This window comes from Prionailurus viverrinus, chromosome A3 (assembly GCF_022837055.1).
Source record: "Prionailurus viverrinus isolate Anna chromosome A3, UM_Priviv_1.0, whole genome shotgun sequence".
Classification (NCBI taxonomy): domain Eukaryota; kingdom Metazoa; phylum Chordata; class Mammalia; order Carnivora; family Felidae; genus Prionailurus; species Prionailurus viverrinus.
This window is the reverse complement of record NC_062563.1, coordinates 54216184-54243014: the sequence shown is the minus strand read 5'-3', so window position 1 is coordinate 54243014 and position 26831 is coordinate 54216184. Positions and strand designations below refer to the sequence as shown.

The following is a 26831-nucleotide window of genomic DNA, read 5'->3' as shown; positions in this document are numbered from 1 at the left end:
CCTATGGTGAGGCAGCCACAGTACCATGGCCGCTGGTTCTTCATTTACTGCCACCCAACATGGCTTCCAAGGTGGCTGTGTGTCTTCCCCTAGATGCTCTGTGCCAGACCTCACTCAAACAGGTTTCATAGAGGAGAAGAGCAGTTCCAAAGTACCTTCTGCAGTGACTTTAGGCCAGCATTGTTTTTAAGACAGCCAAGGGGCATGCTGTTGTTCTAATCCTCTTTTCTTCTCCCTCCTTGTGAGGATCAGGAAGTCAGTAATGACAGGAAGACATTTCTCAAAGTCATTGATTTTTCTTTTATTTATTCAGTTTCTCAGCTGGCATCTCATTGTTTTCAGGTTAAGTACTGCTTGTTTCTCCAGCATGATGCAATTTATTTAGGACAGTAGCTGGGAATACAGTTAGTTGATGGAATGCCAGGCCTCCGTGCGTGTGCTTTCTCTACTCCACATAAGAGGTACTCTACTCACTAGGTGTGACGAACAGAGACACTGGCTTCTAATAACAAAATGAAAGTTATACTTGCCTGACACATGTAGTTTAGATGCATTTTAGTGTTCTGGGTATTCAGAGAACTTGAAAAGCCTGAAACCTTTGTTAATCTCCATACATTTCATGGCACGGTTTCTCAAAATATTCAAAATATAATTATCCTGAAAAGCTGAGCCCTTGGACTATTGGGGTATGGGATACTTGAATACTAAGGCAGTACCTCTAGGTACTAGAGACTGCTTTAAAAAGCCTAACATAATGGTTCCAACTGTGGGCTCTGAAATCAGACAAGGGTTGCAAGCCAACCTCTGTCATTTCCTGGCTGTGTGATCATACACTGATGAATTAACCTCTCTGAGTCCCAACTTTCCTGGGGCTAATATAATATCTACCTTAGAAGGTGATTTTGTGAGATCTATGTGCAACCATCTACTACAAGTCTTGCTTAAATAGTTCTTGGTAAATTGTACAGTGCCCCCAACCCCCGACCTTATCTCTAGGGGATATATTCAAAGACCCTGATTGATTCCTGAAGCCAAAGATAGTACTCAGTGCTATATATATTATATATTTTTAATACATATGTACCTATGATAAAGCTTAATTTACAAATTAGGCATGGTAAGAGATGAACAATAACTAATAATAAAATAGAACAATTGTAACAATACATTGCAATAAAAGTTATATGAATGTGGTCTTTAAGTATATGATTGTGCCACACTCATCCTTCTTGTGATGATGTGAAATGATAATATGCCTACATGATGAGATGAAGTGAGGTGAACGATGTAGGCATTGTGACATAGCATTAGACTGCTGCTGACCTCCTGGTGATAGGTCAGGAAGATCATCTGATTCTGGACCACAGCTGACCTTGGGTAACTGAACCATGGTAGGCAAAACCATGAATAAGGGTGGGGACCTCTGTATTTGTAGTGGGAGGTGGCAAACCTTTTTGTAAAGGGCCAGATAATTAACGTTTTAGGTTTGGCAGGTGGACTGTGAGGTCTCTGTCGCAACTAAGCTCTTTGTATGCGGCAGCATAGACAGCATGTAAACAAGTGAACAGGGCTGTGTGCCAATAAAACTTTATTTACAAAAATAGGCTGTGGGCTGCCGTTTGCCAACCCCTGTTCCAGGCAATGAGGTGCCAGTAGAGGTTTAGTGCAGGAGGGCGTTTGGCCTGCAGGGCTCTGTGCTCCAGGGTCTCTTGAACACAACATTTAAGTGCACAGAGCTCAGTCTGCCCGCTGAGCTTTTAGCCAGGAGGCAGTTTTGTCTCTGATCGGATGCCTTTGCTATGCAAGTGGTGTCAAAGATCCCTGGCACTTGTAGTTCACTCCCCCTCACTTCAGCCTTCCCTTTCCCTACCCTGTTCTTCATCCCTGTCTCCTTCCCCTTGTTCCTCCCTCATCTCTGTGCAGCCTACCCGAAGTTGGTCCTGTCCTCCCCGCTCAGTCCTCCCAAGAGCATCCAGACGGCAGAGACCACCAGCCAGTCCCCCGAGGAGGCACCTCCACGTCAGGGGAGGGGCCAGCTCATCACTGGCTGCTCTCTGAGCATCTTTCTAATCAGGGCCCTCGGGGCAAGACCTGTGTTTTAATGATCTGGAAGCAGGCAGTCATGTTGTGGGAAAAGAAAAATGACAGTAACACAAAGGTAGTGGGAGCCCTCTCTGATTCAGCACAACAGTCAGAGGTGATGTCTCCCGAATTCCCCAGCTGCTCCTGTCAGTCCTCACATCAAACACCCCGAATGCCTCCCTTCAAGGCTTCCTTTACATTCCACCCAGAAAGCACAAAGGACTGGGAATTTCTTTCTAGGAGCCTGATTAACCGATTTTCCCTTCACACAGCAAGCACAAAAATACCAAGGCTGATGTGACATTGCAGTGGGTTAAGGTGACTTCACTGTCCCTAGGCCTTCCCTCTAATAACTTACATGTATTTTACATATATATAACTAATAACTTACATATTTTTTCTAAGACCCGAAACCCTGTCAAGCTAAGGAAGAGTCTCCCAAGGCGATAAATTAACCAAAACGCTGGGCTACTAACTCCACCTAAAGATACGTGAGCCTAATACACCTTTCCTGCTTGTTTTTGCCACTGTGGTTCTTTGCATTTGACAATTACCCCTCGGATGAAGACGGCCCCTGCTTCCGGTCTGAGGCCCCAGGGGTGGCCCTACTCTCAGTTCCAGGGCATGCTGTTGTTACCTTGTGTACAAATTTCTAATGAGATTTCGGCTTTGTGCCGCCATCTCCTAGGGATGGCTCGGGATTCTGCCGGTCGCTCATTTGTATCCGCGACTTTTACAAATTAAAACACAGAAACTTCTAGACAAATGAAAACATGTTTTATTTACAAGAAAAAAGTCTGTACACTGTGTATACATAAAAATATACAAAACCAAAATAGAAAATATCAAAGGTGTTAAAATGTATACAAACACTTTTAAAATGTGACTCCTGGAAAAACCTCAGGCCTTCATTAGTTTGAAGGGTACACATTCCAGTTTAAAAATTATCATACAAAAAAATTCCCAAAGCTGTTAAAAAAGTTCACTGGTTCCCACCGGAAAAATGTCATACATGTTTTATCTGGAGTAGAACAAGATGTGCGGCATCAGAAATGTTAGGTGTTAGCACTATCAGTGCAGTTAATTTGTGTGAAACCTACCTGGTAAGAAGACTATTTTCCACGAAGCCAATATTCACTTTTGCCCCTAACCTTGTAAAAGCCATGAGCTATATAATAAATAACCTTCTCATGAATGTTCAGCATCACATTCTGATGAGGCCACAGTGTTCAGGGTTCTACCTGCATAGTGCCTTTTAAATATTTCTGCCATACTTTTTAACATACCCAGGGTGTGTAAAATATCAGTGTGTGGGAAGACTGAATTTTTTTTTTTAATAGAAGGACATATAACATTTACGTTTTTCTATTAAAACACTGGCGTTTGCATAATTAAAATAAAATTGGTTGTAAAGGTTTTAGGAAAAGTTTGATGAAAAAAGACAATATAAAACCAACATGTGTGTAGATACGTATATATACAATTATATAACTATATCTACATGCACACTTTTGTAACAAAAGTAAGAACTATAGCAATGTCTTTAATTCTTTAAATTCTATCATTCCAAGCTTGTAGAGGAGTATGCTGGATTATTACGTCTTACTAAAAGGCTTCATTTATTTAAGAAAACAAGAATCAGAACTTACATTTTATCCTTGAATTCACAGAGAGATACCTTTCATTTACCAATTGTGTAAATAATGCCCAAGTGACAAGAACATGCAGAATATTTTCACAATGGAAATGTCCAGAGTATAAAAAGAAACAAGTTTGAACGCAGGCACATTTTACCTAAGCAGTTAACTTCTAAATGTAGCTGCCTTCGTCGGCTGTCACAACTGAGAAAGAGTTCTAACCTATCAGAAAGTGGGAAGTCGAATCGGATAATGTGACAGAGTATCAGAATATATTCAGAGACTATTTGGCCTGTCATGGATTTCTCGATAATTCCCTACCTCCCTCTCTGCCTCTTCTCATAGTTGAGCAGAAATGAGACCAGGTCACTCTACCTATCAGCCTTGAACATGCACTGTGTGTTGATCTCTAAGACAGGCTGGAGAGAGAACTTGAATCATGCCACTTGTGCATAAAAAATGCTTCCATCATATGCCATTACTCACGTGAGACTGATCCCACTTAATGCAGCCTAACAGGACCTAGACCTAATTAATTTAGTGGATGTACGTGTTCCTGCCCGGAAGGGTCAGCTAACAACATAAGGTATTAATCTGTTCCCCTGGAAGGAACTGGCTCATAAACACGTAACAGAGCAATCCCATGGTAGTTTCAAACTGTTACTTTTATTTCCCAATTTTGAAAATGCTAACGATTATTTCAGCATTGCGTTGTCCAGACACTATGGCTACAATGACAGATTATTACTGGTGAGTTCAGGATTGATTAAATGTCTGGCTCAGAGACCTAGGGCAGGACACACTGGAAGAGTTGTGACTGACGCAGGGCTCCTGGAGTTCTACATACAGGCAGACAAGGAAAGACCCAATAATTGGAAGATGTGCAAAAGTCCCTCACTTTTAATACATTTTATATTCATTTTAATACATGCCCTTGATATTGCATGGTGCATATATGCAACTTTTAATTGACCACCTCTTGGCCTATGCACAAAGTTCCCAATAAAAGCAGCCTTGTTAAGGACTTGGGCTGGAAGGATGGTCAGGTATGCAGGGCTGGCACTGGTATTCCCTGGGGACAGTGAGCTTTCAACACCTATTAAACCCCATCCTCATACCTGGTAGAGGAACTGGGGAAACTAGTCAGGGAAAATCTAGATAAAGGTGCCTTGTCATTCTTGGTCAACATTTGTCTCTTTGTGATAACAACCATCACCACCAAAGATCTCCTGAAATTATCTTCAATTGAAGATAATGGCTTCAGGTTGCACCTTAAGGATTTTATCAGTGTCCCTTCCAGAAGTGGATGGAGCATTTTAGAAGGGACAGAGCCTGGGAGAAATGTAATAGGACAGCATTTATTGTTAACTACTCCACAGAAGAGCTGTGTGTTTATTGCAGTTCAGTAAATGTAGCCTAGAAGGACTTAATCAATGTCTGGCAAAATACTACCACTTAGGACCAATTTAGCTAATACCAGATGCAGTCATCATGTTAACTGTAACTGCCTGATATTTTTGAGAGGCTAAACAATTTAAACTTTCAAACAGAAGAATGCCCAGCCATGCTATATTAATATGTGTACCACATTTTCTGAATGTTTAACAGACCCTGATTCCCAAGAGTCTTTAAGGCCATAATAAATTCAAAAATTTTAATTAAATTTCCTTTATGCTCTTCAGTCTTTCTTGTAACCTCAGTGAGACTGAAAGGACTTTTTAAAGTACACGCGTTACAACAAAATGCTATTTAAAAATCTTTGAAGTGTTTTCTGGGGCTTCTGAACTTGAATACTTATATTGACCCAGACAAATTTTCCTTTAGCCAAGCTCTTATGTCACTGAAGGGGGTTGTCCTGGATAAAAAAAAAGGTCAGAAGGAAATCCACCAGGAAGGCTATCAAAGGAACTTCAATGTCATGGGCATTTGAAGGCAGAGCCTGGAAGGTCCAGGGAGAACCAAGGCCACAGGAGGACTGCTCACTCACCGTGATCAGAGTTACCTCACCAGCATCCAGTCACTGAACTCCTTATTCCACATGGGGACAAAACTAAGCTCTTTCAGGAAACCAGAGAGAAAAGTGGCTTGACCATGTCTGCTCACACATAAGCTAATGTGTAGGATAAAATTATGAATCTATTTTCATAGTTCAAGAAAGAAAGTTCTAAAAATAGGCTTTTAGTGGATAACGTCATGATTAAAACTTTTCAGTTATTCCTACACTTCACTATCATAATAAGCCATAGGAGATGTCTATTACCTAACCTGATTTCTGGGGAGTTAGCCTAACCAAACAGAAGCTGTCAATTTCTATAAACCATTCTTGCTCAAGAAAGTAGTTTTGAAAGCACTCAGGAAAAAACCAATCCTGGAACAAAAAAGAAGAAAGAAAAAAAAAAACTTTCCCACAAAACTCTCTTGACATCTACACGCTTGCAAGGGAGAACAGATTTTTAATGAAAAGAAGTCTTATGTGTACTGCTGAAAAATGTTTCGGTTATATAGAGAGATAGCATGTTTAATTAAGGTATTCCAAAATGTTTCTGTTTCACTACATTCATAGCAAAAAAACCTGTTTTTCAATGTATCAGTGACAAAAGCTGAGATTAAAACCAAAAGAAAACAGAACCGAATACAGTTAATGCACTGGGGTGACACCTTCCTCCCCTCTATGAGCTGTTGCCTCTCAAGCATGTAGGTATTTTCCTTCTTGTTAAAGAGCAACCTTTTCACACAATTTTACTTAATTATGTGGCTTGTGTGTTGCTGACATAAAATATATCTGTGAAAACAGGGGCAGGGTTCCTCACTGTCTGTCTGTAGGGAGAATTAGTGAAAATCCAGAACATCACTGCTAGGTTTCCAGCAGCTGATATTGACCTGAAAGAAATCCCCATGAAAGAGACAGGTGTGCATCCCCATAAGCACAGAATGAAGGCTCTGAAATTCTCCTTTTAGATTGGAAGGAGCCCTTCCTCACGGACAAGGGGGTCACAAGTGTCTTGAGTGTAACAGCGTAAGGGCTGTGAGAACTGGCAGCCGAGGAGGTACAGTGCGCAAAGGCTGGAGCTGGGAACATCCTGGTCCCGGGCCACCCTGCAGCCAGCCCAGTGATTCTGTGTCTACTTGCCAGAGTAAGAAAATACTGCAGGAAAACAAAGTGTCTCCTTTGCAGTGCTATTCCAGGAGTGGCTTTTTCTTGGACTGCTTGAGATGGATGCTTTATGGTTTTAGAAACAAAGCAAAAATTCAGTGGGCAATGGGAAATGGAGCTGGGGAATATGCAACAGTTGGGGAACATGTGCATCTCTCAACATATACTGGGGATTCTGCTGTTAAACACATCTGAGTGATAATTCAGATGGTCGTCATAAACTCTAGGGTATTTAATAACGAATGAATGTACAAGGGACACATTAGGTGCTATAGATACCATACCTTGACAAGGGTGTATAAACCATTTCATAGTATCAGGTATATCATGGAAAGAAACCTGTAGCTGAAACCAACCTTGATAAGGGGTGCCCACGGCATAAGAAAAGGCTAACATTTCTGGAGGTATAGTACCCATTCATCACACATTTGCTTTTTTCTTTTCTTTTCTTTTCTTTTCTTTTCTTTTCTTTTCTTTTCTTTTCTTTCTTTTTTTTTTTTTTTTGCATCTTTCTTGAGCTTTTTCCTTTTAAACTCCATTTCTGTATTCAAAGTAGTAATAAATACTCAATGGCTTAGAAAAAGAGGAATTCTCGCGGCCACCACTAAATTACAGTCTAAAGACTGAAGACTACATTGCCTAAAATATATCTTCAAGTATTCTTCTGGGACTCAGAGTACGACAGTAGTACCTTATTGCACATGGGCTCTCAAGAGCCCCTCTTCAAGAGTGCGGACCGACGTGCCTGGGCGCAGGGCAGCGCACCGCCCGGAGCCCCGGCAGGACCACCTTCCCCTTGCGGTGCAGGTCCCCCTGGGCGCCCGTGTTCAGCCGCTGCACCAGCAGCTTCTCGTAGAGCAGCGGGTGGTACGCGCCGAGCGTGCAGGCCGCGTCGTAGTACAGCTCGTGGTAGTGGCACAGCTCCGTCTGCCGGATGGACGGGATGTATTCATACACGTGCACTTCGCTGCACATGGACATCATGATGAGGATTCCTGCCGCGGAAAGAAAGTTAGAAGCCAATGAACAACTCCGAGCGGGAGCGAGAATGTTCTGGAGCCGTGGTGGACGGAATGACTGTAGCAACAGGCACTTGCCCTGGGCTCGTTTTCCTGTTACTTTTACCGTGGCAGTGTCAGAACCTCCAGCAAGTGGCCTGTCTGTGGCTCAGGGGCTGTGGGGGCCTGAGATGTGGTACTGTTATACATTCATAGGATTCATAGGATTATTGTGGGAGGCGCAGTTACTGTACTTAACAAGACATAATCTAGTGAGTGAGGTTTGCATTCTCCAAGTTCACGTGTTGCAGTCCACAGACAGGTTCTGTTCTCATTTGCAAGAGTAGGGCTCTTACGTTCCAAACAAACACATGTTAAAAAAAAAAAAAAAACAAGGGCTATAAAATAGCTTCTTGATTATAAAATATATGAATGGAAAGAGATGGAATTGGGAAAGAGAGTTTAATATTCATAATATCAAAATTATCTCCCTATGTTGCAAATAGAGTGCTATCAAACCTCATCCTAGGCTAGGGGGCTTTCTTTTCCCAGCACCACCACCACCTTTGTTCCCATTCTTTAAACTTTAAGCAAATATATATGCTTATGCCTTTTAGGAAAGAGGTATCCTTTATGAAAACAAGATGGTGGCAACAGTTAGGTCCTGTTAGAGGCAATATCTATCTGCAGAGGACAGTTATATTTCTAATTAATCAACCATGAAAACCCTTACAGCCAGAGAAATTCACGCATAAGGGCCACTGGGAGAGAAGAGAGCAGGGGCCAAATGTTGTCTGGGGGTTCAGAGGAGTTGCTCAGGGAGGTGAGGTCTGCACCTATGGGGCAGCCTGGAAGACAAGGGGAGACAGGGAAGCAGGAGAAAGGGATGCTGGTCCAGAGGTGACAATGGCATCCTGTTTAGAAGCCAGTAAAGGTATGACTTGAGAGCCATGATGTAGTGGTGTGGCTGAGAGTAAAAGATATTCCTAACAGAGAGAAGGAGGTGCTTCTGTTCACAGTCTCAAAAGCAAAACTGTTCTCAAGAGCTATGTCAAAACTTCAAGCTACTGGTCTGTTTCTCCCCTTTTCCTCCCACAACCCACTTCTTCTTCCTCCTCTCCCATGGCTGACTTGCTGCCAGGTTGTGACCCCTTCCTCGGGAAGGCCGAAGGTGACAGCGATTCAGGTGGAGCTAAGGGCAAGAACCTTCCTCCTGAAGTCACCGAGGAGAGCGGGTATCAGTACCTGAAGATACAGCACAGGCGATAATGGAGTCTCCCTCCTTCTGATAATTACTGCTCTAGGAACATTTTGTCCCCCTCCTCATAAAATCATCTGTGAGGAACTCACATTGCAAATGAGAAAGCCATGTGCCCAGGGCGAACTAAATCCCCCACCTTTTTTCTGGTTACTTTACACCTGCAACAAACAATGTGTATGTTCTTCATCAGGGAGTGTCACAGGACCTGTGTCTATGGAGTTGAGAATGGCTTCAGTGTTTTCATTTTTCAAAAAAATATATTTTTTTAATGTTTGCTTTTGAGAGAGAGAGAGAGAGAGAGAGAGAGAGAGAGAGAGAGAGAGATTGAGAGAGAGAGAGACAGGATCTGAAGTGGGCTCTACACGAGAGCACAGAGCCAGATGTGGGGCTCAAACTCACGAACCACAAGACCGTGACCTGAGCAGAAGTTAGATGCTTAACTGACTGACCACCCAGGTGCTCCAGCTTCAGTGTTTTAATCAGGAGCTATGGAACAAGTTCTTGAACCACAACACCTGGAAGCTGGCTGCTCTCCCTCCCCTGGGCATGGTACATGGCTATGCCAGCTTTGCACAAGGAACCGCATTGAAGGGTCCTGGCATCCCTCGCATACCTAGATGCCTTTCATTAATACAATTATGACAACTACTTTCCTGCAGATGGCAGTGAAGAGCCTTTGAGGGTGTCATGCACAAAGGCATCTCGAAAACTAGCAATGGAACTGGACCAGTCTCCGTTTACCTGGGTTGTGTTGTCAGCCAGTAAAAGAAACTCCTCCCTGAGGGCTGTAGTCAAATGTGTACGAGTTGCCACTTTTGCAACTCTGGTCATTAGAGTGTTAGAGTGGATGGCTTTCAGAAGTTAATCTCATAGTTAAATGTCTTAGCCACGTTATTGGCTCTTCTCCTAAAGCAGTTCTCAAACTTCAGCATGAAAAAGAATGACCAGGGCAGCATGCTAAATGTCAGTTCCTGAGACTTGTTCCCATTTCCAGAGATCTGGGTGCCACTAGTGTATGTTGGGATCCAGGAAACTGCATTTTTAAAAAAATTTCCTCATGGCACAAAAACAGACACTCAGATCAATGGAACAGAATAGCGAACCCAGAAATGGACCCACAAACTTATGGCCAACTAATCTTTGACAAAGCAGGAAAGAATATCTAATGGAATAAAGACAGTCTCTTCAGCAAGGGGTGCTGGAAAACTGGACAGCAACATGCAGAAGAATGAACCTGGACCATTTTCTTACACCATACACAAAAATAAACTCAAAATGGATGAAAGACCTAAACATAAGACAGAAAGTCATCAAATTCCTGAGGAGAAAGCAGGCAAAGATCTCCTTGATCTTGGCTGCAGCAGCTTCTTACTCAACATGTCTCCGGAGGCAAAGGAAACAAAAGCAAAAATGAACTACTGGGACCTCATCAAAATAAAAAAGCTTCTGCACAGAGAAGGAAACAATCAGCAAAACTAAAAGGCAGCCGACAGAATGGGAGAAGATATTTGCAAATGACATATCAGATAAAGGGTTAGTATCCAAAATCTATAAAGAACTTATCAAACTCAACACTCAAAAAACAAATAATCCAGTGAAGAAATGGGCAGAAGACATGAATAGACACTTCTCCACAGAAGACATCCAGACGGCCAACTGACACATGAAAGAATGCCCAACAGCACTCATCATCAGGGAAATACAAATCAAAACCACAATGAGATACCACCTTACACCTGTCAGAATGGCTAACATTAACAACTCAGGCAACAACAGGTGTTGGCAAGGATGCGGAGAAAGAGGATCTCTTTTGCATTGCTGGTGGCAATGCGAGCTGGTGCAGCCACTCTGGAAAACGGTATGGAGGTTCCTCAAAAAACTAAAAACAGAACTACCCTACGACCCAGTAATTGCACTACTAGGTATTTATCCAAGGGATACAGGTGTGCTGTTTCAAAGGGACACATGCACCCCCATGTTTATAGCAGCACTATCAACAACAGCCAAAGTATGGAAAGAGCCCAAATGTCCATTGATGGATGAATGGATAAAGAAGATGTGGTATGTATATATATATGTGTGTATATATATATATATATATATATATATATATATGTATATATATATACACACACACACACACACACACACACACAATGGAGTATACTCAGCAATCAAAAAGAATGAAATCTTGCCATTTGCAATTATGTGGATGGAACTGGAGGGTATTATGCTAAGCAAAACTAGTCAGAGAAAGACAAATATCATATGACTTCACTCATATGAGGACTTTAAGAGGCAAAACAGATGAACATAAGGGAAGGGAAAGAAAAATAATATAAAAACAGGGAGGGGGACAAAACATAAAAGACTCTTAAATATGGAGAACAAATAGAGGGGTTGTGGGAGGGGGGAATGGGCTAAATGGGTAACGGGCATTAAGGAATCTACTCCTGAAACCACTATTGCACTATATGCTAACTAACTTGGATGTAAATTAAAATAAAATTAAATTAAAAAAAATTTCTTTAAAGTTCATTTATTTTTGAGAGCAGGGGGGGAACACGTGGAGGGGCAGAGAGAGGGAGACAGAGGATCTGAAGCAGGCTCTGCACTGACAGTAGAGAGTCTGAGGTGGGGCTCAAACTCATGAACTGTAAGATCATGACCTGAGATGAAGTCAGACACTTAACCAACTGAGCCACCCAGGAGCTCCAGGAAACTGCATTTTTAATAAACATTCCTAAACTATGTGTGGCAAAAGGCTGTTAAAAAAAAGTCCAATCTATCATAGACCATTACTTCTACAAAATACAGTACAATGATTTACTAGAAAAATTATCACATATTTGGATGCCATGCTATGTCAAGTTACTACAGAAGTTTCTAAATACTGTCAATTTCTATGATGATCTACTTGTAGACCAATGACTAAAGTTTCTGGACCAATGCCGGTCTGCCTACAATGCATTGATGGCCATTCTTTGAGGATTATGTTGGTCTAACACACATATTCTTTGAAAAGGTCTTCAGTCAGGGATGCCCATCCTGTCTCATTAGTAGCTAGACATTCCACATATTAGATTAAATCTAGAGTTGAGTTTGCTACCCACACCCAAGTAAGAAGATCCTTGGGTGGTTTCTCAAGTACTTCCTATTGTCTTCAGCTCAAAGAGCATCTACTAACATGTTTGAATCAGATTCTTTTTTTTCTCTAGGAAGTTTCCCAGAGAAAATTTTTACTCTTGCTGCTAGTTATTACATTTTAAATCATGCATTTGCTGGGTATACAATATAGATTTTGTCAGAAGACTGGGCAAGAAGTTTTGGTTTCCCTGCAAGTAAATAGGTACGTTTTAGCACTTTCATATAAAAATACTTTATATTTAAAAATAACTTCTAGGGGGGCGCCTGGGTGGCGCAGTCGGTTAAGCGTCCGACTTCAGCCAGGTCACGATCTCGCGGTCCGTGAGTTCGAGCCCCGCGTCGGGCTCTGGGCTGATGGCTCGGAGCCTGGAGCCTGTTTCCGATTCTGTGTCTCCCTCTCTCTCTGCCCCTCCCCTGCTCATGCTCTGTCTCTCTCTGTCCCAAAAATAAATAAACATTGAAAAAAAAATTAAAAAAAAAATAAATAACTTCTAGGGGTACCTGGATGGCTCAGTCAGTTAAGTGTTCAGTTTCAGCTCAGGTCATGATCTCATGGTTCATGAGTTTGAGCCCCACATAGGGTTCTCTGTTGTAAGCCCAGAGCCCACTTTGGATCCTCTGTCTCCCTCTCTTTCTGCCCGTCCCACCCCTCTCAAAAATAAATTTAAAAAAATTAAAAATAATTAAATGACTTCTAGAGCTTCAGAAATGCAGAAACTTGGTTCTTCATTTTAGACAAAATGAAGGCGAGTGGAGATTAAGAAAGTGTGGGTTCTTGCCTGAGTTACCTACACAATTCCTCCTGATCTTTCCTTACCTGATACAGACTTACAGGAGCAATTATCCAGCCCAATGTGTACTCATACGAACTTGTGGCTTTCTAGAACCATGAGCTGAGAGCATCGTAAAACTTAAACAATAGCAGAATCTGCCCTAAGTGTTTAAATGTCAGCCAGCTATAGCACTGACATCACAACTGGTATGGCGACACCTTCAAAAGGAAGGGGAAAAGCAATTTACAATTTGTTGGCTACACGTGAAAGGTGGACAAGATTTATGGCACCAAAGCTGGAGAATATTTTTATTATTCAAAAGTTTTTTTCAGACAGCATGGTCAATTCATTTGGCATATGCATACTCCACTTTTCGATTTATTAGGGCCATGATTACACACAGATGGGAGTTTAGATTCTGACTCTCTCATATAATAAATACTAAAAATCATTACTGTTAAATGTGGTCAAATATATACAATAGTTATGCTAACAGTTAAGAATACTTAGCCATAAATAAAATCCTAAAGATGAAATTTCTTCTTGTTTTGCAAAAAGAAGCTAGGTAGACATCAATATTTGGAGTTATATAATAGCCCTGGCACAGTTCTCAGTACGCGTGTTAGGGAACTGTGGGATGTGGGTGTAGACACTGCAGGGAGGCAGGGCTGGGACGGGGCTAGGAAAGATCAAAGGCTTCACATTCTGCCGGAGGCCTCTTCAGTTAAATCCAACATTTATTAAACTGGGCACAGTGCTAATCATTGGGGATTAAGAGAAAGTTTCTTTAAGAAAAGAAAGTTAAAGAACTAACCTTTAAATATAAAAACAGGTAGCAAGCCCATAACTGGCAATTCTTTGGATGACTTGGAGAAAGAGTCTTATGTGATGCACTGAGAAAGAATGTTTGAGTACTACCACCAGCATTGCTTCTCAAGTGTTGTGACGCTGAGCCCTACTGTTCACAAACAATGTAAATACCAACAACACGTGGTTCTCCTCTGAATTACCACCAATAAAGTGCCACATTGAGAGCCCCCAACTCACCCCCTCCCCAGGTTTGCTGATTCACTAGGAGGACCCACAGGACCCAGTATATAGTGCTACTCTGCTATGATGTATTAAAGCAAAAGAATACAAGGTAAAAACAGCAAAAGTAGAATTTACATGGGCCAAACTCCAGGAAAAACTAAGGCCAAGTTTCCACTCCCAGTGGAGTCACACAGGGTTTGCTTCATACCCCTAGCAACACATGTGAAATGCTGCCAATCAGGGAAGCTATTGAGAGAGTTGATGCTCAAGGTTTTAACTGGGAACTGGTCATGCAGGCAGTCTCTGCCTGGCACATAGCAAAATTCCAGACTCCCAGAATGAAAGCAGGTGTTCAGCATAAACCATAGTGCTTGCGTGAACAGTCTAGGCAAGGTGAATTACTCTTATTAGTTTCGAGGTTGGGAACCTTCCCAAATCAAAGATCCCAGATGCCAGCCAAGGGCCAGCTTTGCAGGCATGCCTTCCTAAATATCAGCAGTCAGGCCTGTCAGGTTAAATCTTTTCTGCAAAGATACCATACATGGATAAATTCACAGTATCATGTTACTTCATAATCAATTCCCCATGCCAGAATTCACATGGCAAATTCACATCTGGTTATGCTAAAAATGTTTTTAGTATTTTGTTTCATTTCCTTTCTTAGGACTGCTCAGGATCACCTAAAAATCAAAAAGGATACAAATAATTTAATACTAGGCTATTCAGTAAAGAATTTTTTAAAAATCACTTAAACTTTTATGTCAAGTATTTTGTTTATGGACTACCAAAAAGTAACTGCTTTCATCACTAATAAAATTTTACTGCTTTCACCCAGCATTCAAAGAAGAATTAATACCAATCCTTCTCAAACTCTTCAAAAAACACAGAGGAGATGGGAACATTTCCAAATTCATTTTATGAGGCCAGCATTACACAGATACTAAAAACAGAAAAGGATACCACAAAAAAAGAAAATTACCAGCCAATATCCCTGATGAGCACAGATGCAAACATACTCAACAAAATATCAACAAACCAAATTCAGCAACACATTAAAAGGATCATACACCACAATCAAGTGGGATCTGTTCCAGGGATGTAAGGATGGTCCAGCTTCTGTAAATCAATCAATGTGATAGACCCACATTAACAAAATGAAGGAGAAAAATCATATGATCATATCAGTAGAGGCTGAAAAGCATTTGACAAAACTCAACACTCATTTATGATAAAAGTTCTCGACAAAGTGGGTTTAGAGGAACTGTACCCCAACATAATAAAGGCCATACCTGAACAGCCCTCAGCTAACATCATACCCAATGATGAAAAGCTGAAAGTTTTCCCTCTCAGATCAAGAACAAGACAAGGATATCCACTTGTGCCACTTTATCCAACATAGTATTGAAATTCCTAGCCAGAACAATTAGGCAAGACAAAGAAAAAAAAAGGATTCAAAGTTAGAAGGATAGAAGGAGAGAAAAGGAAGAAGTGAAACTGTCACTCTACAGATGACATGACACTACATATAGAAAACTCTGAAAACTAGCCCAAAAGCTATTAGAACTAATAAATGGATTCAGCAAAGCTGAAGGATAGAAAATCAATGTACAAAAATCTGTTTTGCTTTTCTACACTAATAACAAACTATCAGAAAGAAAAATTAAGGTAACAATCCCATTTACAATTGCACTATAAAGAATACAATATCTAGGAATAAACTTAACTAAGGAGGTGAAAGATCTGCACACTGAAAACTGTAGGATACTGATGAAAGAAACTGAAGAAAACACAAATAAATGGAAAGATATTCCATGCTCATGGACTGGAAGAATTAATATTGTTAAAATATCCATATTATCCACAGCAATCTACAAATTCATTGCAGTCCCTATCAGAATCCCAATGGCATTTTCCCCCCACAGAAATAGAACAATTTTGAAATCTGCATGGAACCACAAAAAAAAAACCCAAATAGTCAAAGCAATCTTGAAAAATAACAGAGCTGAAGGCATTACCATCCCTGATTTCAAACTATGTTACAAAGGTACAGTAATCAGGACAGTATGGTACTGGCATAAAAACAGACACATAGCTCAATGGAACAGAATAGAGAGCCCAGAAATAAACCCACACACATATATGGTCAATTAATTTCCAACAAAAGAGCCAAGAGCATACAATGGGGAAAGGACAGTCTCTTCAATAAATGGCACTGGGAAAACTGGACAGCAACACACAAAAAATGAAATCGGACTGCTATCTTATACCATACACAAAAAATAACTCAAAATAGATTAAATAATTGAACTGTAACCATGAAACTCCTAGAAGAACACATAGATATTAAGCTCCTAAACATGGATCTTGGCAATGAGTTTTTGGATTTGCCACAAACACAAAGGCAAAAAGAAAAATGAAAAGAAAAAAAAAACACAAAAAGAAACAAGTAGGACTACGTCAAACTAAAAACTTCAAAGCAAAGGAAACCATCAACAAAATGAAAAGATAGCCTACTGAATAGAAAATATTTGCAAATCATATATATGAAAAAGGGTGAATATCCAAAACATATAAAGAACACAGGCAAAAAAAAACCCCAAAACAAAACAACAACAACAAAAAAAACCCAACAATCCAATTTAAAAAATGGGCGGAAGACTGAATGGATAGATTTCCAAAGAAAACATAAAGATGACCAACAGGTAAATGAAAAGATGCACAAAATCACTAATTATCAGGGAAATGGAAATCAAAACCACAAGGAGATATTACATCACACCTCTCAGAATGGCTATCATGAAAACAATAAGAAATAACAAGTTTTGGCAAGGATGTGGAGGAAAAGAAACCCTAGTGCAGTGTTGGCAGTATTGTAAATTGGTACAGCCACTGTGGAAAACAGTATGGAGGTTCCTCAGAAAATTAAAAATAGAAATTACCGTATCACTCAGTAATACCACTTCTCAGTATTTATCCAAAGAAAACAAAGCCACCTGGAAAGATATCTGCACCCTTATGTTACTGAAGCACAATGTTCACAATAGCTAAGATACAGATACAACCTGAGTCCATTGCTGGACTCTGTTTCTCTTAACAAAGAATTCTTGAAGGCATTGATAAGTGAAGTAAGTTAGAAGGTGTTATGCTAAGTGAAGTAAGTTAGACAGAGAAAGACAAATGCCTTATGATATCATTTATATGTGGGATAAAAAAAAAGCCCAAGGAACAAAAAAATACCCCTATAGATACAGAAAACAGATTGGTGGCTGCCAGTGGTGAGGGGTGGGCAAAACAGGTGAAGGGGCTCAAAAGGTACAAACTTCCAGCTATAAAGTAAGTATGTCATGGGATATGACATATGGCATTGAGACTATAGTTAACAACACTGTATTGCATATTGGAAAGTTGCTAAGAGAGTCCATCTTAAAAGTTCTCATCACAAGAAAGAAAACTCTGTAAACCACATATGGTGACAGATGTTAATTAAACTTATTGTGGTGATCATTTGGCAACAGACACAAATATCAAATCATCATGCTGTACATCTGAAACTAATATAATATTGTACATCAATTAAGCCTCAATGAAAATTTCCTGCTCCTGACACGAAGCCAGACTTTTAGATAGGCAGATCAATATTTAGACACATTTTAATGTATTTTCCTAAGCCAATCAGATGGGCACGTGGCCAGCTTTTTAAAATCTGTAAATATAATTCAATTAACATTCAGTTTCTTTGGCCAGTTTTTACAAACAAGTCCATACTAGGGATTCATTTAAAGGGGAAAAAAAAGTGCACATTTTTCTGGGCAATCATGACTCAAGAAGCATTCATTTGCCAAATTACATGTCTTTAAGTACTGTATAATGCAATGTAATTATCAAACCAATTAAAAAGCATTTCAACTGGTCTTAATAAAATGTCACATTATCTGACTCAGCATACTAACAGTAGATACACTTATTTATTTGCTCCAAAGCCAGGATACAGAGCAAAGTACAACCCATGTTCAGAGTACCATAAATTCTAAATCAGTGAGGCTTCCTCTGTAAAATTCTACTTTGCGTGTCTAGCTGTAGTTGATGTGTTTTCAGATCAGGTATAGTGTGTTCGTGTATTTTAATTGTGATTAAAATTATCTTGCTTTCACCTGAAGTATTCAAAGTAACGTCCAAAATTGTTCAGGATGACAGAATTTTCTCCTTGCTGAATGGAGAAAATTCAGCACGTGGCAAAATAAACTATGGATATAAACAACACAATGCAAGTGACAGAAAAAAACGCTGGCTTACATCAGTTCCAGTTAACACTTGAACATAATTCATATGTGAGGTAAATTAGGAATTTCTGAGCATGACCAACACAACACTGCAAACCAGATTTCTGAATAAGTGGTCTGAGTGCAAGAAAATCTAAGTGTATGGAATAGGCCAATCTCATAGGAATCTAGCACCCCTGTCAGGTTTCCCCATAAATTCATCATAAAATAGAAAATTATGAAAATCATACTTAAGATTATTTTAAAAAATTAATGTTTATTTATTCTTGAGGGGGGGGGGGCACGCAAGCAGGGAAGGTGCAGAGAGAGAGGATGACACAGAATCTGAAGCAGGTTCCAGCCTCTGAGCTATCAGCACAGGGCCCAACACGGGGCTCGAACTCACAAACCATGAGATTATGACTTGAGCTGAAGTTGGATGCTTAACCGACTGAGCCATCCAGGTGCCCCTATGCTTAAGATTATTTGGGAGCAAAAGTGAGTCTTCAAGTAAGACTTCCAGAAAATATTTGTAATTAAAAGGTGGTTTGGAGATCTGAACTTGATGTAGCAAAATAATAGTTTAAGAAGCATCCACCTCATTAGATAAAATCATATAATGCAAGAATGATACCTGAAAGGCCAATTATTAGCTGATTTTTATTGTATTTATTTCATCATAACACACATTCAGAATTCATTATTTACAGGGAAATGCAAAGGTATTCCTAATCAATATAATTCTGACATGTTTTACATAATCATAAATATGGATGCTAAGTGGCTTCTTATTTTGTGTTAAACATCTGAGTTTGGATGATGTATTGGAAAATTAGAATCCTCCCCCCTCAAAAACAATACAACATGGAAAAGAAAGTTATGACTTGTTTTTAAGCCTATTATTCTTGTGCATAGTTAAACTGCCTGAAATTATAGTGTCTGCATTTATGAATTCCAGAAATATTAGTTATAATACAGTCAGTACTGGCTACTGCCTTTTAAAAAGTGGCAGGAGGTGTTGCTGGTTTCTACAATAAAAATACCGTCAGTTGCTCAATTCCGGATTAAAGTAGAGAGTCTTATCTCTGTGCTGCTGGTTGGGATGTGTGCTACCAGGCCTGTCTGCCTGCTGGTACTTAGGCTATGCGCCATGGATGGTGAAGCTGGTGCCTCCCGGCCTGGCTGGATGCCCTACTGCATGTAGATGACAAACCAATCCAGACATGCTTTATGACCCCAGGTGAGTTCACTGACCTTGTATAAAAATATCGGTCTTTATGAGAACAAAATGGAAGCCGTGAGACTCCAAGTAAATTATTCCTTATCCTCAGTCAGGCTATGGTACAGTCAAAACGACTTCAAAGTACCAAATAACATGATAAATCTCTAGTATCCAACTAGTGATGAAAGAGACAAATGCTACTCATATGTGCACAAATCACTCCCCAGTGGGCTCAGGGTAAGGAATCTAATAAAATAAAAAAGTTGCTCCAAAGAAACAAGTCTTTATGGATCATCAAAATTACCTTGATCCACGTTACTTTCTTTTAACTTAAAAAATGCATGTGCCATCCAAGAGGTGTAGGAATCCCTTTACTGCTTCTCTGGAGAAGGGGATGGTACATGTAATACATTTCCAGTGTATCTACTAGTGTGCCTCTTTCTGGGAACTGTAAGGACAAATATGGTCCTATTAGAAATTCAAAGAAAAAGCATTATGTCAACACTTACCAACAGTCACCTACATGACATGTCATACACAGCCTTTGCCTGGCACTAATACCCTTGGGAATTTATCTTAAGGAAATGGTTTACAAGAAAAAAAAGTTTATGTATGCACATACCGAATAAACTATAGTACTATTCATACAGAGATAGTAATGACTCATCAATAAATTGATGATCTCAAATACTTTGAAACAACTTAAATACTCAACAGCTAAAGAAAGGCCTAAATTATGATATTCCTATTTGATGGACTGATACGGCCTCTGTAATTTCAAAGGGAACAAGTCTATTTTTTATTATGTTTTTATATTTGCCAATATGGTCTTATTTGACTAAGCATAAAGTTTTAGATGGAAACATCACAATAATAGTAAAGAGCAAATATTGGCTATTGTGCTAAGCATATGATGATTCAAACATTATGGTAGTACTGGTATCTTCATTTTCCAGTTTAAAGAACTGAGGTTTGGAGGTTTAGAGTAACTTGCTCTCAAGATCACATATCTAGTTGACAGGTAGAACCAAAGTTTGATTCTGGTCTCTGCAAAACCCAAGGTCTTAACCACAGCACACACATATACTGTGTTATGGGAGGAAGTGGGCATCCTTCTAGATGTGAGAGCAGCTCTATCAGAGGGGAGAGTCTAGAAGGAGACAAGAATCAGAACTTCCAATTCATTTTTTCATGCCTTCACTCATTCAGCAAACATTTACCATGCACCTGTTGTGTGGTGCCATACATTGAGGGAAGCCCCTTCATTACAACCACGTTAAGAAAACCCAACCCTAGATGTGGTTGCCATTTGGAAGAGCACAGACTAAAACAATCAGATGGCAGTATGCGAGGTGGTGGTGGGGTTACTGGGTGCTTTAAAAAATGTTTAAATATTTAGTTATCATGTTATTTTCCCCTTTGCAAAGGAGACTCTTCAAAAATGTTACAAGGAGTCCTCAACAAATACAAAAAGATCGAGATCCTATTGTGCATATTTTCAAGGCCATGAAACTTGAAATCAGCCACAAGAAAACATTTGGAAAGGTAACAAATACTTGGAGACTAAAGAACATCCTACTAAAGAATGAATGGGCTAACCAAGAAGTTAAAGAGGAAATTAAAAAGTTCATGGAAGCCAATGAAAGTGGTAACACCATAACCCAAAACCTCTGGGACATAGGAAAGGCAGTCATAAGAGGAAAGTAAATAGAAATCTAAGCCTTCCTAAAGAAGGAAGAAAGATCTCAGATACACAACCTAACCTTACACCTTAAAGAGCTGGAAAAAGAACAGCAAATAAAATTCCAAACCAGCAGAAGACAAGAAACAATAAAGATTAGAGCTGAAATTAATGCTATCAGAACCAAAACAAAAAACAAAAAACAAAACAAAACAAAAAAACAGTAGAATAGATCAATGAAACCAGAAGCTGTTTCTTCGAAAGAATTAACAAAATTGATAAACCACTAGCCAGATTGATCAAAAAGAAAAAAAAGGACCCAAATAAAGAAAATCAAGAATGAAAGAGGAGAGACCACAACCAACACAGCAGAAATAAAAACAATAATAAGAGAATATTATGAGCAATTATATGTCAATAAAATGGGCAATCTGGAAGAAATGGACTAATTCCTAGACACATATACACTACCAAAACTGAAACAAGAAGAAATAGAAGATTTGAACAGACCCATAACCAATAAAGATATCGAATAAGTAATCAAAAATCTCCCCAAAAACAAGAGTCCAGGGCCAGATGGCTTTCCAGAGGAATTGTACCAAACATTTAAGGAAGAGTTACCACCTATTCTCTTGAAGCTGTTCCAAAAAATAGAAATGGAAGGAAAACTTCTAAACCCTTTCTATGAAGCCAGCATTACCTTGATTCCAAAACTAGACAGAGACCCCACTAAAAAGGAGAACTATAGACCAATTTCCCTGATAAACATGGATGCAAAAATCCTCAACAAGATATTAACCAACTGGCTCCAGCAATACATTAAAAAAATTATTCACCATGACCAAGTGAGATTTATACCTGGGATGCAGGGCTGCTTCAATATCCAGAAAACAATCAATGTGATTCATCACATCAATAAAGAAGGGACAAGAACCATATGATCCTCTCAATAGATGCAGAGAATGCATTTAACAAAATACAGCATCCTTTCTTGATAAAAACCCTCAAAGTCAGGATAAAAGGATCATACCTCAAGATCATAAAAGCCATATACGAAAGACCCAACACTAATATCATCCTCAGTGGGGAAAAACTGAGAGCTTTCCCCCTAAGGTCAGGAATAAGGCAGGGATGTCCACTCTCGCCACTGTTATTCAACATAGTACTGGAAGTCTTAGCCTCTGCAATCAGACAAAGAAATAAAAGGCATCCAAATTGGCCAGGAGGAGGTCAAACTTTCACTCTTCGCAGATGACATGATACTCTATATGGAAAACCCAAAAGATTCCACCAAAAAACAGCTAGAACTGATTCATGAATTCAGCAGTCACAGGATGTAAAATCAATGCACAGAAATCAGTTGCATTCCTATACACCAACAATGAAGCAACAGAAAGAGAAATCAAGGAATCGATCCCATTTACAATTGCACCAACATCCATAAAATACCTAGGAATAAATCTAACTAAAGAGGTGAAAAATCTATACGCTGAAAACTATAGAAAGCTTATGAAAGAAATTGAAGAATACACAAAAAATGGAAAAAGATTCCATGCTCCTGGATAGGACAAACAAATATTGTTAAAATGTCGATACTACCCAAAGCAATCTACATATTCAATGCAATCCCTATCAAAATAACACCAGCATTCTTCACAGAGCTAGAACAAATAATCCTAAAATTTGTATGGAGCCAGAGAAGACCCCGAATAGCCAAAGCAATTTTGAAAAAGAAAACCAAAGCAGGAGGCATCACAATCCCGGACATCAAGCTATACTACAAAGCTCTGATCATCAAGACTGATAATCAAGACAGTATGGTACTGGCACAAGAACAGACATTCAGATCAATGGAACAGAATAGCGAACCCAGAAATGGACCCACAAACTTATGGCCAACTAATCTTTGACAAAGCAGGAAAGAATACCCAATGGAATAAAGACAGGCTCTTCAGCAAGGGGTGCTGGGAAAACTGGACATTCAGAAGACATTCAGAAGGTGACATTCAGAAGTGACATTCAGAAGAATGAACCTGGACCACTTTCTTACACCATACACAAAAATAAACTCAAAATGAATGAAAGACCTAAACATAAGACAGAAAGTCATCAAATTCTCGAGGAGAAAGCAGGCAAAAATCTCGTCTTGGCCGCAGCAGCTTCTTACTCAACACGTCTCCGGAGGCAAAGGAAACAAAAGCAAAAATGAACTACTGGGACCTCATCAAAATAAAAAGCTTCTGCACAGAGAAGGAAACAATCAGCAAAACTAAAAGGCAGCCGACAGAATGGGAGAAGATATTTGCAAATGACATATCAGATAAAGGGTTAGTATCCAAAATCTATAAAGAACTTATCAAACTCAACACTCAAAAAACAAATAATCCAGTGAAGAAATGGGCAAAAGACAAGAATAGACATTTCTCCAAAGAAGACATCCAGACGGCCAACTGACACATGAAAGAATGACCAACAGCACTCATCATCAGGGAAATACAAATCAAAGCCACAATGAGATAGCACCTTACACCTGTCAGAATGGCTAACATTAACAACTCAGGCAACAACAGGTGTTGGCGAGGATGCGGAGAAAGAGGATCTCTTTTGCATTGTTGGTGGCAATGCAAGCTGGTGCAGCCACTCTGGAAAACGGTATGGAGGTTCCTCAAAAAACTAAAAATAGAACTACCCTATGACCCAGCAACTGCACTACTAGGCATTTATCCAAGGGATACAGGTGTGCTGTTTCGAAGGGACACCTGCACCCCCATGTTTATAGCAGCACTATCAACAATAGCCAAAGTATGGAAAGAGCCCAAATGTCCATCGATAGATGAATGGATAAAGAAGATGCAGTATATATGTATATATATGTGTGTGTGTGTGTGTGTGTGTGTGTGTATGTATATATATGTGTACACACACACACACACATACACACAATGGAATATTACTTGGCAATCAAAAAGAACAAAATCTTGCCCTTTGCAACTATGTGGAACTGGAGGGTATTATGCTAAGTGAAGTTAATCAGTCAGAAAAAGACAAATATCATATGACTTCACTCATATGAGGACTTTAAGAGACAAAACAGATAAACATAAGGGAAGGGAAGCAAAAATAATATAAAAACAGGGAAGGGGACAAAACATAAGAGACTCTTAAATATGGAGAACAAACAGAGGGTTACCGGAGGGGTTGTGGGAGGGGAGATGGGCTAAATGGGTAAGGGGCATTAAGGAATCTACTCCTGAAACCACTGTTGCACTATATGTTAACTAATTTGGATGTAAGTTAAAAAAAATAATTAAAAAAAAAAAGAAACCAAGAAGTTAAAAAAAAAAATGAAATAGACATTATTCTTATTCTTGAAAAATCTTATTTTTATTATTTATTATTTGAAGTTAATTTTTAGAAATATTCTCCTGACTTTTTCTGAATGTACTTATTTACTTTATTAATCCAACTAACTATTCTAATAACAATTAAACCATGTTTTAATTATTGAAACTCAAAAAAAAATGTTACAAAGAAAAATCTTATAAAGCAATAGAATCAGTCTCTCCCTTAAGGTTTGGTCAAAGCTTTGGACCAGTATCCATGTTGGGATAAATAATTTCTCAATCTCCTTCGACTTACATATGTTAATAATGAGCTCTCTTAAAAAGTCAGGTTTTCATTAATTTTCACCTAATGACCTTGTTAACAAAAGTCAGAATATATTCGCACAATTATATTACAGTATTTTGAAAGATAGGGGCACCTGGATGGCTCAGTCGGTTGAGTGTCTGGCTTCGGCTCAGGTCATGACCTCATGGTTTGTGAGTTCGAGCCCCATGTCGGGCTCTGTGCTGACAGCTCAGAGCCTGGAGCCTGTTTCGGATTCTGTGTCTCCCTCTCTCTCTGCCCTTCCCCCGCTTGCACCCTGTCTCTCTGTCTCTCTCTCTCTCTCAAAAATAAATTAAAAAAATTAAAAAATTTTTAAAATATTTTGAAAGACAATTATCACTAATCAATGTACAACTTTGAATTAGGTTTCATATTTAATTGCAGTGAATATTCATCTCTTTAGGAGTGATTCTTCAAAATATTTTGGTTGGTAGAGTAGTTTGGTAATAACATGGGTTCGATTGTTATAAAAAAAGGGAGAAAACATAGTTCAAAAATGTTCATTTAGAAATCTGAGAGGACCACCTTCAGTACACATTATAGATATTAAATCTTTAATAAGTATCTTAGTAATATTAAAATTTGTAATGAAAGTATAGTTTAATTCACTTGATATTAGTATGCATTTACATTTTGTCAATATTATAAAAATTGTTCACATATGTTCTTTAAGTCAGTTTTATTACAAAGAAAGCAAACTGAAGTTATTAGCTTTGATAAGTCCTTTATGTATGTGAATTAGAAACTTCTGGAATGTTTTGGGGGCGCCTGGGTGGCTCAGTTGGTTAAGCGTCCAACCTCGGCTCAGGTAGTGATGTCATGTTTCATGGGTTCGAGCCCTGATTCAGGCCCTGTGCTGACAGTTCAGACCTGTGTCTCCTCTGCCCCTCCCCTGCTCGTGCTCCGTCTCTCAAAAATAAATAAATATTTAAAAAAAATTTTAAAGAGAAACTTCTGGAATGTTTTTCCAGTGAAGAGGCTCTCAGAGTTTGTTTTCTTCAATGCTAGGTCAATGTGTTCCTTAAATCCTACAACTCCCTGCTCTTTCGTTATAATCAGAAAAGGCAGTTCCTATTACTGTAGACAGAACAAGAAGAATTTATTCAGATGCAAGTTAAATATTTGTGACTGAATCTGATGTTACTAGGACATCTTGCCCAAAAGGAAACTTCTCCATAGGAGCTGATAATACACAGATCCCACAGAACCCAGGAAAAAGTACAGTGCCTATTTGGGTATTGTGATCAGAGTTGACATTGATGCAGCAATATTCCCAACCCTGTTCTAAGGAACATTCAGAATGGTGCAGTGGACAGAAGTTACTTCTAGACCCTTCTTCCCTTCAACATGGTAGTTTTCCCTTTATCTTTAGGTTCAGTTACCCATGGTCACCTGCAGTCAGAAAGCAGATGATTCTCCTTCTGATAGGTCATCAGAAGGTCAGTGGTGGCCAAATGCCACATCCCAATGCCCATGTCATTCACCTTATGTCATCTCATCAAATGGGCATTTTATCACCTCACACCATCAGAAGAAGGGTAAGCACATTGCAATACCAGTTTTAGAGAAAGACTGTATTCACATAACTTTTATCATAATATATTGTTATAACCCAGAAGAACACACACATACCTACCACAGCTCCTATCTACCAGGCAAGCCCACATGATTTGTGTGCCATCAAGGAGACTGCTGGTGCAGGACTAGGTGTTGCTAATGAAGGTACAAATGCTTCTGGAATGGGAGATGTTGGCTGAACTATCTGCCTGAATATTACTGAGGGCGGTTTCCTGAAATCAATGAGAGTTGGGACGTTGCTTATTGGTGCCCGAACTTATACCTGACTAATCAGTACATCTGAGAATCTGGGTCCCAAGATGATAAACCAACCAACCAAATGAACAAAAATCTACTTT

At 39.4% G+C, this 26831-nt stretch overlaps 1 protein-coding gene across 3 annotated transcripts in view; it reads right to left on the bottom strand.

Annotated features, from left to right (window-relative positions):
- Window positions 1-2886: 2886 nt before the first annotated feature.
- ST6GAL2 (ST6 beta-galactoside alpha-2,6-sialyltransferase 2) overlaps window positions 2887-26831 on the bottom strand; it is an 85334-nt gene continuing 61389 nt past the window's right edge. For all 3 annotated transcript variants that reach the window (XM_047854374.1, XM_047854373.1, XM_047854375.1), the window contains exon 6: window positions 2887-7868. In XM_047854374.1, coding sequence (XP_047710330.1) covers window positions 7597-7868 — 272 coding nt within the window. In that variant the 3' untranslated portion in view covers window positions 2887-7596. The remainder of the gene's footprint in view (window positions 7869-26831) is intronic.